The sequence below is a fragment of the Pezoporus occidentalis genome, unplaced genomic scaffold (genome assembly GCF_034315485.1).
Source record: "Pezoporus occidentalis ecotype Australia unplaced genomic scaffold, CSIRO_AGI_Poc_V1 ctg237, whole genome shotgun sequence".
Classification (NCBI taxonomy): Eukaryota; Metazoa; Chordata; class Aves; order Psittaciformes; family Psittacidae; genus Pezoporus; species Pezoporus occidentalis.
The window spans coordinates 762,160-775,996 of record NW_026914255.1 but is presented as its reverse complement, the minus strand read 5'-3'; the positions used below and the strand labels follow the sequence as shown (position 1 = coordinate 775,996).

The 13,837-nt window shown below is 37.5% G+C and overlaps 1 protein-coding gene across 6 annotated transcripts in view; it reads right to left on the bottom strand.

Annotated features, from left to right (window-relative positions):
- Positions 1-13,837, bottom strand: part of NCKAP1 (NCK associated protein 1) — a 61,314-nt gene that overhangs the window by 34,393 nt on the left and 13,084 nt on the right. For 2 of the 6 annotated variants that reach the window (XM_062621992.1, XM_062621994.1), the window contains 5 exons: positions 3,765-3,851; positions 3,531-3,587; positions 2,440-2,582; positions 2,261-2,351; positions 282-419 (listed from right to left, as the gene is read on the bottom strand). In XM_062621992.1, coding sequence (XP_062477976.1) covers positions 282-419; positions 2,261-2,351; positions 2,440-2,582; positions 3,531-3,587; positions 3,765-3,851 — 516 coding nt within the window. Of the gene's footprint in view, positions 1-281; positions 420-2,260; positions 2,352-2,439; positions 2,583-3,530; positions 3,588-3,764; positions 3,858-13,837 lie in introns of all 6 variants that reach the window. The other 4 variants (XM_062621991.1, XM_062621993.1, XM_062621995.1 and 1 more) reach the window with 2 other exon arrangements.

Below are 13,837 nucleotides of genomic sequence, written 5' to 3'. Positions count from 1 at the left end.
TATCATTTTACCCATATGGAGCTCTATAAATACCATTACACGGTAAATCATATCTGCATAAGATTAATCTTACGTTATTCTCGTAACAGAAGAGAATAATGGATGTTATTCAGAAGAGAATAAAGGATGTTATTCTCATCACAGAAGAGAATAATGGATCTGGGTTTTGGCTTTTCGTGGTTTACAGATAAAGGTAATGAAACAGAAAATTAAAACACCCCCACGTTATTTCACAGAAAACTGCCTAACTTTATCATACAGCGCAAATTAAAAGGCCATACTGTGTCAGACTGTGCAGGATTAAGCATTGTACTGGGGGCACTGATGAGGCTCAGTAGCTGTGCGTTTCTCCACTGGTCAGCTGAGAGATTTCTTCGAGGGTAAACCATCTGGAGCGAAATCAGAGCATCTGAAAGGGACTAAAAATAAGACCAATGTTGAGTTGAGGTCCAAAGGACATGGGAGGGCAGGAGGAATCAATCAGGGAAACAAATCTGTGACACACAACTGCAAGTTGTTCATTATTTATTCAAGCATCCCAATTACTGTGTTATTCCCTTCTCTGCCACTTCATTTAGTATGTCCTTTCCTCTTTGCTAGCAAATTAGAATTATTTTGAGCAGATACTGCTTACAGGAGACCTTGGCAGCAGATTAAGCTTCTTATCTGAGTTAAGTGTGGTCCTACCTGTTTCCCTGCCTTTTGCATCAATACTGGTACATGTTTGAGTCCTCAGGGAGCCAGGTCTAAGTGCTAAGCCAGCAGAAAAGATCACCCAGGGAGGCGAGGGATTCATCTGCTGAAGCTAATTTAAAAGACTAAACAACTGTCATGTCTTCTGCAAACTAGTGAGATGGATGAAAAGGACAACTTCAGTGTGCAGTTCCATGAGAGTGCAGCCTAAGAATGTGTTTCTATAGCACAGTGCCTGAAGGTATCCCTGACCCCAATTTATACCTCCAGTACAGGATAAGCAGAAAAGCAAATGAGAATGACTGAAGAATGGCTTTACAAACATTAAGGGAATGGACTGGTCCACTATTAAACAAGAGCATAAACAAACAAAATGCTAAAAAGTAAAGCATCTTTCCTAACAGTGCAAAAGAAAAGATTAATTGCAAATGAGATCCTTAGCTGAGTAAGTCTTAAGGCAGGAATCGTCCAGAGGAAAGTAAAAAAAATCTGATTATTTAGACAAATGAGATATATTCAAAACTGTTTGACTTCAGACGACTGAGAGAAGTAGCTGGGAATCTCTCTGAACTTCTAGTTACTACCTTGAAAAATTTAAGGAAATTAAGAAAAAAATCTCAAGACTAGAGAAGAAAAAACAACCAGTACCTAGACTTCAAAACAGGAACAAACAAACACAAACCTTAAAATCTTTAGGCAATAATTTAGCATTTAACTTCAATTCCTGCCAAAGATTCCAAAATAAGGTGTTAGGGAATCAATTTGCAAGCACCTAGAAAATAACACCACTATAAACAACAGTCAGTCAGTACTGATCAAACAAATCTAGTTTCCTCTGACAGACAGAGTAGCAAGCCTGGTGGACAAATGGGAAGTGATAAGCAGGATAAGCCTTGCCGAAGTCAACGAATGGATCAGTCTCTTTTCCAAGGTATTCTCATATGAAGATACAGTGTAGATATACCATCACAGAACTGCAGCACAACCAGCTGCGTAAGAGTGCAAGCTTAAAAGCATTTGTAAAGGCTAAAGGAATTGGGTTCATTTAACTTGGTGAAGTCAACTGAGCATGATACTCAGCTAGCTTTTGAGTGTAGGAGCTATTATTCAAGAGGCAGTGGTGATATCCAGGATCCCCAGTTCAAGGAAAGCCGAAGCAAAAGCCCTCAGGTTACAAAGCAGAAAAACACATTCATCTAGGATGGTAAACTAGCAAAAATCTGGTTTCATAGAAACATTTGCAATCTCCTTCATTTCAAGCTACAAACTAAAACAGAACATGCATGCAGGTATTCACAGATGATCCAGAACTAATTTTTAATCAATTGTTAATCCTTAGTAAATAAAACAGAATCTTACCAATGTGTCTTAACATTGCTGTGTTTCTATAGGTTCTGTTATTTAACAGGATATCAATCCCCAGCCTCAGACATCCATTATAAATAAGAATTTAAACTTTATACCTAATGGCCTTTGACAAAACAAAGGATTATTATCTTGCTTATTCATATTTTTATCTCTGCTTCTCTCAGTTAAGGTTAAGTGCCTGTGAAAAGTTGTTACATACTTTACTGTGAGGTACAAATTCCTCCATCATTTTCTTTAAAGGATTTTCATAATCCACAATCATCTGGCCAAGGCGTGGATATTCTCTGTCACTAAAAGCAACAACAAACAATTTACTCAGGTGCAGCTGTTACTATTATTACTATCCCTATACACGTTACTTCTGTAACAGATTTTTACCTTGCTCCATGTGTCATTTCATGGGCATAGTTATACAATCCAATGATAGCCTTCCTTTCTTCAATTCGAGACAGCAATATCATCAGAGTTGTGTAGGTTATAATCAAATCTAGGTAGTTCTTTGTTAAATCAAAGTTTACAGTCTAGAGATAAAAAACAGTGAATCATAACTCCCAAACTTTTAGAAACAAGCACAAAACTTTTTCTTTACCTTATCACTTATTTTCAGCATTTTTTAAATACAATGGACTGTCCTGGACAAAAGTTTTTTCCTGGTTGCATACAGACCTTCGTATTGTCCTCATTTATTCACTCAGATCTTCAGAACTGTTTGCATTCATGAAAGCAAGCATGCACATAAATCCTTCCAGGCTTACATGTCACAGGTTAGCTGACAGATAGTAAAACTTCTTCTGGATGCAACTAAACAGTCATAAAGTGCCTTGCCTATGAATTATATTTAAATATGACTTGATAACATAAAAAGCTAGCATATATCCCACCAGCATGGTAATATCATCCCATAGGATATATACTCGCTTCTCTTTCATATTATGAGCTTAAGTCAGCCAAATTTAGAATAATGGCTAAAAGTAACAAGGTGACATTATACACAATAAGAAAGCTAAACCCATGAGGAAAAGGTGTTTGAGATTTGGTGGTTTTTTGGTTTAGTGGTTTGTTTTGTTTTTTTTTTAAATGTATATAGCTGCTCTTGTATGTATTTTAGCCAATGCCAGAAGTGACATCCTCACACAGCTTAGGTGGACACCAGTAATATTACTGCCTTGTGGCTTACGCATACATATGGCAGTAAACCCCCAAAATTAACTTGCAGATGCAACAAAGCAAAAATTACAGAAAGATATGTATGTCTGGTAACAGACAATGCTGTCCATAGCAGCTTGTTTCAGACAGTATCATCTGATTTCAAGCTGTTATACAAGTTAGAGATGTAATGATTACTGTGGTTTTATTTCTCCTGCATTTATAATTAGAGCCCAAGAAACTAAGTCCATTCAATTCTCCACACAGGGCTCTGATTCGAAGTGTTTTAAGAGACACTTGAAAGTTTAAACCCAGAAACTTACAATATCAAAGAAGACTTGGCAAGCATCAATAGTGTTCAGCAGCTCACAAACATGGTCCTTGAAAAACAAAGGAATAACCTCAGTTTAAAACGATCTAAGTAAATCACTTTACTATGCTTAGTGATGGAGACTGATTTTTTATTTTAAGAACTGAGCTACAAGTTCAACTATTTTACCAATAAAAAGACAGAAAACTGATGTGACAGAACAACTGCTGTATTTCTAACACCTTACCTTAAATTCCATAACATCAACAAAGGTGAAGTAGTATAATGCCAGGTTCTTCAGAATCTCTGATTTTTCTTTCTGGAGCTGAGCAAGCTGTTGCTAAAAGAAAAACATAAACATGCACACTGTTCTTAGAAGACCTGGAGAAGCCTGCTGAAAAATAATACCTGTGAAGCGCAGAATAACCACCAGGCTATGCAAAGAAGCCTTAACATGGTTTTCTAAGGCTGAGGTTCTGTGTCTCAAATCCACACAGAGTTCTCAGAACAGATCATTTTAACAGCTGCCAACTATGCTTGGAGATAAAAGTCAAATTAGTACACATTAGTACCGAAGTCATACTGTTTAGCTCTGCAAGAGATGAAAATGGGTTGTTAGGAAAACAGTGCTACCATATGTAGAATTAGCCAAAGCAGAACAGTACATGAGCACAAATCAGCATGACAAGAAAAAAAAAAAAAAATAGTGACGATGTTACTTGAGGTGGGAGAAAAGGTGGCAGGTTACAAACTTGACTACAGAAAAACATTATGCTTTTAAATTCTGAACTTACCAAAAAGAATATCCAGGCAAAGCCACGTTAAGCATGCAAAATAAAATGTAGATACAAACGTAAAATACAGTAACGGTTCTTTGACCAGTTCCATATAAACACAATAATACATTCAAACAAAAGCAACAAAATAAAGAAACAAAAGAAGCAGCAAAACACTAGCATTAGACACTGGTGGATAAAATGGAAAAGGCAAAAGTGAATACAAAGGCATTAAGATAGTTCACGTGGATTGCTTTATTATTTAAACGGACAATGAAATATGACTGAATTTCCATATTTATCGAAATTTGCTGCAGGAACCAGAGATCACTGAATCACAATAACACACAAAAAGCAGCTGTTACTCAACAGCCATTCTGTTTATGTATGCATTAGTCTCGCAGCACTGCAAGAATACAGTTATTTAACTTGAAATATACAGCTACAAATTAAAGTCTCTTTCCTGATACATGAACTGGGTTAAAGCAGTCGTAACACTGGCAAGAAAAAGTGCTCTCCGAAAAGCAGCAAGACTTTAAATTAAAGACCAATCAAGTTAAACAGGATTTCCTTCTCAGTGAGAGAAATCAATTACAATTAAGATTAAGATGTTTCAAATTGGTTAGTTTGTTTTCAGGAGAGGTTAGAAGGGAATACGCTTCTTCATCTCTCACTCCTTGTAAAGCTGTGCTCTTGCTTGTATGTGAAGCACTAAAATGACTCTAAATTAAAAAAGACTGCCTGGACCACTACTGCATATCATATATAAGATAATTTTTGCTTATTTCCTCTGATTTTTTAAAGGTGATAATGATTTTTAGAAGCCTTGAGCCATAAGATTTCCATTATAGCCAAGGAAGACTAGCATACAGAGTTATGAATTAGAATGATCACATCACGAAATACTCCTGCTTTCTCTTAAACCAGTACAAAGGATTTTACTCTCAACACCGACTTCAAATGCCTACCCTATATAATATTAAGTTTCCCTCACACAGTCATTAGCTGTGACTTAAATGAAAAATGGGTGCACGTATACGTTTATTTTGTAACTTCTCCTGATAACCACATGCACTAGGAAACAGGATATTTCCACGTAAACTGCTGCTGTGCAAAACCTGTCTTCAAACGTTAAATGCCTCGTGTTCAGAGAGCGGAGCACCCAGCATCATCATGTGCAGAGCCTGGAGCTCCTGCAGCTCTGCACAGCTCTGGTACACTTCCAGGTAAACTGGCGTCTACACCTGGGAGCTCCCCAGAGCAAAGAGCATTTTGTACCTTCAGAGCTGCTTTGGCAGTCAACAGTTCTTACACAATGAACATTCATTAACTAAGATGCTTTGTTTTAATCTTCACCCTGGTCCTATGGCTTAAAGGGTTTCTTGCAGCTGGTTTGTTTTCAGAACAGTTGAGCAGAAATAAGTTTGTTTCTGTGCAACCAACACAAGTGGGAATGGGATGAATTTGGGAAGTCGTCTCACAAATTTTCAGGAGCAGACCACATGGCATTATTCAGAAATAACACTAATTCTAGTGTAGAGTAGAAGACAAAACCAGAGCTCACATTACAACCGCACATAATGCCTTAACTTTTTTCCTACTGCAATCCTAACTCATACTAAGCAAGGTGTAATGCTAAGCGAGACTATCAAGACTGCTGCTGCTCTGGAGACAGGCTGAGAGAGTTGGGCTTGTTCAGCCTGGAGAAGAGAAGGCTCCAGGAGACCTTAGAGCAGCTCCCAGTGCCTAAAGGGGCTACAAGAAACCTGGAGAGGGACTTTGGACAAGGGCCTGCAGCAACAGGACAGGGAAGAATGGCTTTAAACTCACAGAGGGTAGATTTAGGTTAGATTTAAGGAAGAAATTCTTCCCTGTGAAAGCAGTGAGATGCTGGCACAGGGTGCCCTGAGAGGCTGTGGCTGCCCCATGTATAGAGTTAAGGTGGTCATTCTTGGGGTGCTAAGGTGTCAGTGAACTTTGATATTAATATTTTAAATAGAACACATCAATTCTCATGACAAATCAGCACGGAGCAAATAGCTGAATTCATACAGGACAGCCTGTATGTGACATTTAAAAGTGCAGCTTACAGCATGTAGTGTCTTGGATGTTTGCATTTTATCACTCAAGAATGTGGGTGTAGCTCTTTCCACACCCACTGCAACAAAACTTTAGATTACTAATTTCCTAACAGCTGTTTAGAAATAGCTGGTGCTATTGAGGCTTTTTTCCTTAGCTTGCAATTCATTATGAGCAAACATTTCTGCTTCCAGTATTCAACAAGTTTTAAAATAGGATAAGCTGAAGAACCAACTCTTATAACATTACTAACATCAAAACATTATTTTCCCTATAGCTAACCATGCCTTGCTGATGGGTCAGACCAAAGTGTTTTAACTGTTCTTAAAGAAACTGAAGTGAATTCACCAAGAAGGCCAATGATATTTTTGTTGAATGAAGTGAATCAGATTTAAGACATATGAAAAGCTGTAGAAATTTCAGCATAATAGTGCAAGATCTAAAAAAAAAATAAAAATTATTTTGTCTATTAAATACCACATCTCTGATCACATATATACTATATATAAATCAGGACTTTAAATACCAGAGAGCAAAGCTGACACTTTGCCAAGCAGGTTATCTACAAGAGAAGGAACTGATTTTTTACTAAGCTGTCTTGTGCCCTATCTTCTTCACATGAAGTCCCCAAAATTTCTACACAACTGGTTAGGTACACAAAGTACATTAGAAGAAGTATGTTAATAGAAGCCCAAACCAAGTAAGAAAATGCAAGACAGCCTCAACTTAAAGCTTACATGAACACAATGGCTCGGAGACAAGCAAGCAATGGCTCAAAGACAAGAAAACAATGAAAATGTTACCAGTGTTAATCAACTTATTTAGTATGAATGTTCAGGAAAAGTATGAGATAACTAGAAATGGTTGTTCAGAGGATTTTAATGTGTGGCAAACCAGATGGTAACTGCAGCTGCATAACTATTTTATCAAAATTATTAGACTGATAGCAGTAGTATGTAAACAAATATCTTATTTCATGGTCCAGGAACAGACTGTAGGTATAGGAATTTTCTCCTTGTATCACTGTGATTTTTTTCCCAGCAAGTATATGATTATTAAACACTTGCATTTGATTTCTACAAACCAACACCATATATATCACCATGTCCTCGGAGAAGACACTATCAACCTCATCTTACTAGCTGTAATACAAGACCCCAAAAGCAATACTACAAACTGACTGTTAAAATTCTGGGAACAGGGGTAAATAATCACTGCCAACTATTCTTACTGTCATTTATTATCCTCACTATGCTTGCCACCTGTAGATTCTTCAAATGAAGATTTTTTTAAATTCAACTCATCTGAACAAAGCTCTGTGCCTACAAAATCCATAGCAGAACAAAAGGGAGAGAGATGGATCTAATTAAATAAAGAGAATTAGGTTGAAATTCAGTAAAGTAACTGTACAATGATGTCCTTGGTTTCTTACTTCCAATTAAAAGCAGCTTCTGAAGTGACATGCTCCATATGAAAAGATGTAATAGAATATTTAACATGTTTACTAACTGATGTATTTCTACAGCATGATCTACTTTTGGTTTGTTTTCAGGTTTCTAGCACTAAGTTAACTATTCTGAAAAGGAAATTGCCACTCAGGTCTCTCCGCAAATGCTCCTGGGGTGGTCCAGGTTTTTAATCATGGCAGACAACTGGAGCACTGATCGACCTGTCAGCCATAAGCAACAGCTCCTCCATTCTCTTTCTTTTGCATTAATTCATACAGCAATTCCTACATTAGGCTCATCACATATGATCATATCACACAAGCTTTGGTCACAGGTCTCGACATGTTCCAGGTGACTATTCAGAGAATGAAAGTCTCATCTGCGCTATATAGATAAAAATGTTTTGGACATACTTTTGTAGCTGCCTGCATTCTTACACTTCTGTCATGAAATCATGAAAGAACTATTCATTTAAAATGCACAAAAACTAACTTTGGAATGGCATCTTAGAAACACTGCTTAACTAAAACACTGTTCAGGTATTAATGAGAGGGGTTTGTTTCTTTGTTTTTTAATGGCCTAAAGCTGTCAATCACCAAATCAAAAAGTCTTCATGGATGAAGCGGTTAAGTATTACACACATTCATTCCTTTGCAGGTATTGCTTATACTATTAAGCAAGAAGAGTGAGTACGTGACCGGTATGCCTTGGCGAGTAATTCACATGGGCTGATCCAATTTATAGAGGTGTACTACAATGATTTATTACAAATAATTATGAAAATTAAATGGTATTTGGATGCTACTCCATCTCACATTCATACACAATCATGGGTTAAGCCATGAATATAAACATCATTGTTGACAGCATTTAGGATTTTGAAAAAATGTATGTTACATTAATTACTTATAAGTTACATTATGAGTTTTGTTTGGCAAAACATTTTAAAGAGGTCTCATGGTTTCACATTACCGTTTGGAATCGCAGTGAAAAAATGCTCACTTTCAAATGACTATAGGCTGAAAACGTTTACATACTATTCTCTGATTATACTACAGTGCAAGTCATTTTAGGCTGCAAAGTCATTCTTATGCAAAAGACTGAAGACATATGTGCTACTGCATAGGAAATCAAAACAGCAGGTGTGATTGTATCCGGACACAGCATTAGCAGAGCAATTTCAATTCTGAGTGACTTTTTAGTAAAAAAGTAGATAAAATTTTATTTATTGCAGATATCTTGCAGTTTCTTCTCAGGCACAACTGCTTGTACAAAGCTGAACAGGGACTAATTTCTCATCAGATGGCTCTACTTATGTAGGGGTTAACTCCCATAACCTAAATCAGTGCCCCAGTAAGTTCTGGAAAAATCAATCTCATTTGTGGTTCCTTCAGCACTGTAAATTCCTTGAGCAGTAGCAGAGTTGAACAGGCAGCTATGCACAAAAAGCATGGCATACTCTTACCTGATCAGGATTTTAGTCTTCATGGCCAGGAGGCCAGTTTGTTTTATGGCGGAATGCGGGTTTTTATTGCTTAAGCAAGCAGTAAGTTATCTGAAAAATCAAGTCTCCCATACAAGAAACGTAGCACTCTAGAAATCTGGAGAAAAATATTAACAGTTCAATGATTTGGGGGATTTAAGTGACTTAAGTCACTCTTAAGAAACCAGCTACCACAGTAGTAATGACCACATAATTTCCTCAAAAATAAAACGATCATGTCCTAGCGAAAAAGCTTTACCAATACATGAGGCAGAACAGTCAAGACTCCAATGCTATTTTTCCCCTGAAGAGAATTTCCCCTGAAGAGAATTTCCCCTGAAGAGAACTTTTCCCCTGAAGAGAACTTTTCCCCTGAAGAGAACTTTTCCCCTGAAGAGAACTTTTCCCCTGAAGAGAACTTTTCCCCTGAAGAGAACTTTTCCCCTGAAGAGAACTTTTCCCCTGAAGAGAACTTTTCCCCTGAAGAGAACTTTTCCCCTGAAGAGAACTTTTCCCCTGAAGAGAACTTTTCCCCTGAAGAGAACTTTTCCCCTGAAGAGAACTTTTCCCCTGAAGAGAATTTCTGTATCTTTACAAACACCAAGCAAATTCCAAAATTAGAAGCTTCATTAGAAACAAGCAAAGGAAGAGCATTTTCCTTTAGGCACTGGACCCCTTGCAGGGGCTGAAAGGAGTACTTTTAAAGGTGAGTAAGTTACTTGTATTTAGTTAAGTGCTTTGAAAAAGAATAATTACTACAAGCACCTATCCCAAATTAAAATCGAGACTGGTTATAAAGTGTGCATTTCAGACATTTTATTATAAAAGAAAGCGTTTAATAAAAGCATGCTTTAATGCATTCCGATAAAGCTTGGGCCAAGGTGGTCCAGCCACTCTGTGCCCACAATGCCTCTCCCACATTCAGCTCATTTGCTATGCAACCAGCTCACTGTGGAAGACACAGTAAGCAGACCAGGCATACATACTTGCATCTTAAAGGAAAAAGCTAACACTCTCATGAAGTAAAAATGTAAAAGTGAACTAATTCATATCTACAGATATAAGCCAGGCAGGCTGGAGACACTTGCACTGCTTCTATGTACTTTACTCCCATATGATCTTATTTCCAGTCTCCCTTGACACAATATAGCAGAAAAATGTTGCAGTTAAATCAGGTAACTAAACCCTCAAAATATTAACTCCTAAGAAACTGAATGTGCAGTCAATGCATTAACATAAAAGTACTGGGAAGACAGCTACTAGAAAGAAGATGAAGATTAGTAGTATCTGGAAAACACAGATACTTCTCCCACTAAGCACCAACTTAGAAACTTCTGAGTGACGCTTCACTTGCCTGCTTACCACCAAGCAATGACTAAGCCTCAACTTCTTCAAGAGACATTTAAAAATATAGCAAGTTTTCCTACAGGAAAACTCCTGAGGAGCAATCCGACTGAAAGAAAAACATACGTTCAAGAAAGAAGGCAGATATTCTCACTACTTCCTACCTGTGGTGTTTTAGAAACACAAAGACACAGAGCTTGACCTGTGCATGCAGCAGATTTTCAAGACCCTACCCACTATCAAAAAACAATCTACTTCTTTTCTCTCAGCATCTCCAATGCTCCATTGTGAAGTATTATTCTGGTTTTGCAATGGCATTAAACAATTGGATTGACTAAGAAGAGAGAACCTTTTAGCTCACTTTTTTTTTGTTGTTGTTTGGTATGTGCTCTTTAGATTTCTGTGGTGATAACCTTGCCTGTATGGCTTAAAGGAGGATGAGGTCTACAAATCCTTCAGAAAAATCAGGCTGCTTCCACGTCCCTTACTTTGGAACTTTACTGCTGAAGATAGTGAAGGAAACTCAGTAAAAATAAGCATTACCCTGAGTACTAGCACAATCGGATCACTGATCTGACCAAGAACAAAGGCACTATAAAGCTTTTTGGAAGGCTTTTCCAGCTTGGAAGGCTTTTTCAAAACAAAGCTTTAGTCAGTTTAAAATAATTATAAATACTAAAGTTTCCCAGACACTGAAGATGGGAACTGTATAATAATAAAAAGTTATCTTTTCCAAATAGGACTTTAAAATGTTGGTTTCTCACTTTGTCAATCCTTCCATTATTTTTCTATACATACATACCATATCCTCTGCAAGTTATTTCATACACTATTAAGCAATACTGTATTGCTGGCCAACATTGTTAACAGTTGATTTAAGAGCTCAGTCATCAAACTGCACATTTTCAAGGTTATATGGTACATAATGGTGATTGGAGAAGAAAGGGCAAGTGTAAGACCACATGGACTGCTCTCAGACAACAGGAGAGAGCGAGTTATGAACTGATGAGGTCCAGAGTTATCTATAATCGACTCTTTGGAAGATGAACTACTCTGTATTATTTTTCAGCCCCATCAACAAGGATTCATCAGGCACATCACTGTTTGAACTGCTCATAAACTTGAACTCTTGGTACAATTTTGAAGCCCAGCGATTGTCAGACATTGCTCTAGTTTGACTCAGCATGCCAAATTCTGAAGGAGGAACAAAAAACCAGGAGCTGTATTTTTTTGTGAATAAAGATGTAAAAGCCGTTATCAGCAAACATCACAAAATCACTTGTCTTAAAGGAATAAAAATGCAGGCTTTTCAAGATAACTGATTACAGAAAACACTGCTCATACTCTTCGATAAAACCTGTTATTCACCTCCAAGACAAAACACTGTAAATGCCCATACCTGAGAAAAAAACCAAACAGCTAAAAGTGGGTTAAAAGTAAAAATCAAGAAAGCAGGCACAGCCTATTCTCTAACTGAATGCAAGCTTGTTTGGTAACATCACCTACGGACATGTCAATAGGTCCTACTAACTGCATAAATGCATAATGCTAAGCAATGATGACTGCTGCAGTTGAATGCACAAAAGCCAAAACCTCTCACAGAAAGGCTGTCCTGGAATTTTCACTGCAAGGAGGAAACAGGTTATGATTTCTCAACAACTTCCCCATCTGTTATCTCCCATAATAGTTCATTAACTGATGTGCCCTGTCCCAGTAAGCTTCTTGTCTCAGATCCACTGTTTCCTTACTGAAGGAACTCCTTGGTGTGCCCTAATACATGGAGGGCTGGTTGTTTGCAAGTGGTAGGAGGAAGACAAGGGAAGGGCAAGGAGGGGAACATATTCCTGACCAGGAGCTAGATGCTTACAACTTCTTGAAGCTAAGGTTTACAAATGAAAATCGATCTGACATCAAACTAGAACTTTCTCTGCACATGGTATCGCTTGTCTCATCAGGAATATGTTCTGGGTAAAGGTTTCTTTTAGGAGATACAACTAAGACAAGCGAACTGCCACCAGCTCTCACTCCATGGAGGGAAACCCCAGCTGCTTATTGCTAGAACTCAAAATCCCTACTTTTAAGCTGTGACCATACATGAGGAGGGTAGGCTTTTGATAATTTTAATAAACGCAAGCCTGGCTGGCTCATGGTAAATAAACACAAAGGAATGACAAAACATTACGAGCATAAGCTTTTCCATAATTTTCACAGTACCAAATCCTTAAGTATCTGTCATTAGTTTAGCTCCAAATTCATAATCAACAACCAAAACACATATAGAGCATACATACAACTGCATTAAATAAATTTTATGTCTATAATTTTTCATTAATAGATCTGCCACTGAAGCTTACAGAATGTAAGCTTCTGTAGAAGCATTTACCAAACGTAGAAGTATTTACCAAACGCTACTTAAGGATTGCCTATTTTTACATAAATTTTATAAAGAATTTGCCATCTTTGTTTACTAACACAATCAAATTCAATATAAAAATGGGCAACAAACATGTACCAGTTTTAAAGTGCATTGTTACTGAAACTGTTTCCTCCATAACGGAAGGTTTTTCTCTTCTTTTTTTCCCCCACTGGCATTACTGAAGACATTGCATAAAAATTCTAGTTGGTATTGTAAAATAAATGAATTATTTCAGCTACCATTCAGCAGAAACCTGAATGCTTAAAGCATGCCTAAACCTCTCAAGCACACATGCAAGTAGCTGCATGCAGGGAACATGCAAACCCAACACCTACCTCCACTTTCCACCTTTGGAATAAAATGTGAGCAGGTAAAACAAACATCTTTTTCCCTTGACTTCCAAATTGAAATAGAGAAACAAGCGTGTATCACCTGCCAAAATGCCTGCCTGTAATCCAGTAATTGCCTCTAAAGGATACATGTCAAATTCAGCAATACTGAATCCCTCAGAGGGTGAAAAATAATTTCCTATTGCAACTGAACTCGCTACACCTGAAGAAACAATTATATTCCTGTATTGTTGTACTTCAACAAGGTTTCTCCTTATGTACTAAAGCATTCTTTATTCCCACAGGGATTGACCCCATACACAAGGGCACCTGTAAGGCACATGCACCTCTGAAGTACTAACACATTTTTCCACTTTGCCGTCAGGTGTCTTTTCTTGATCTGCTGGACAGGTCTCTTCACTAATCAAGTTATGCCACTTCCCTC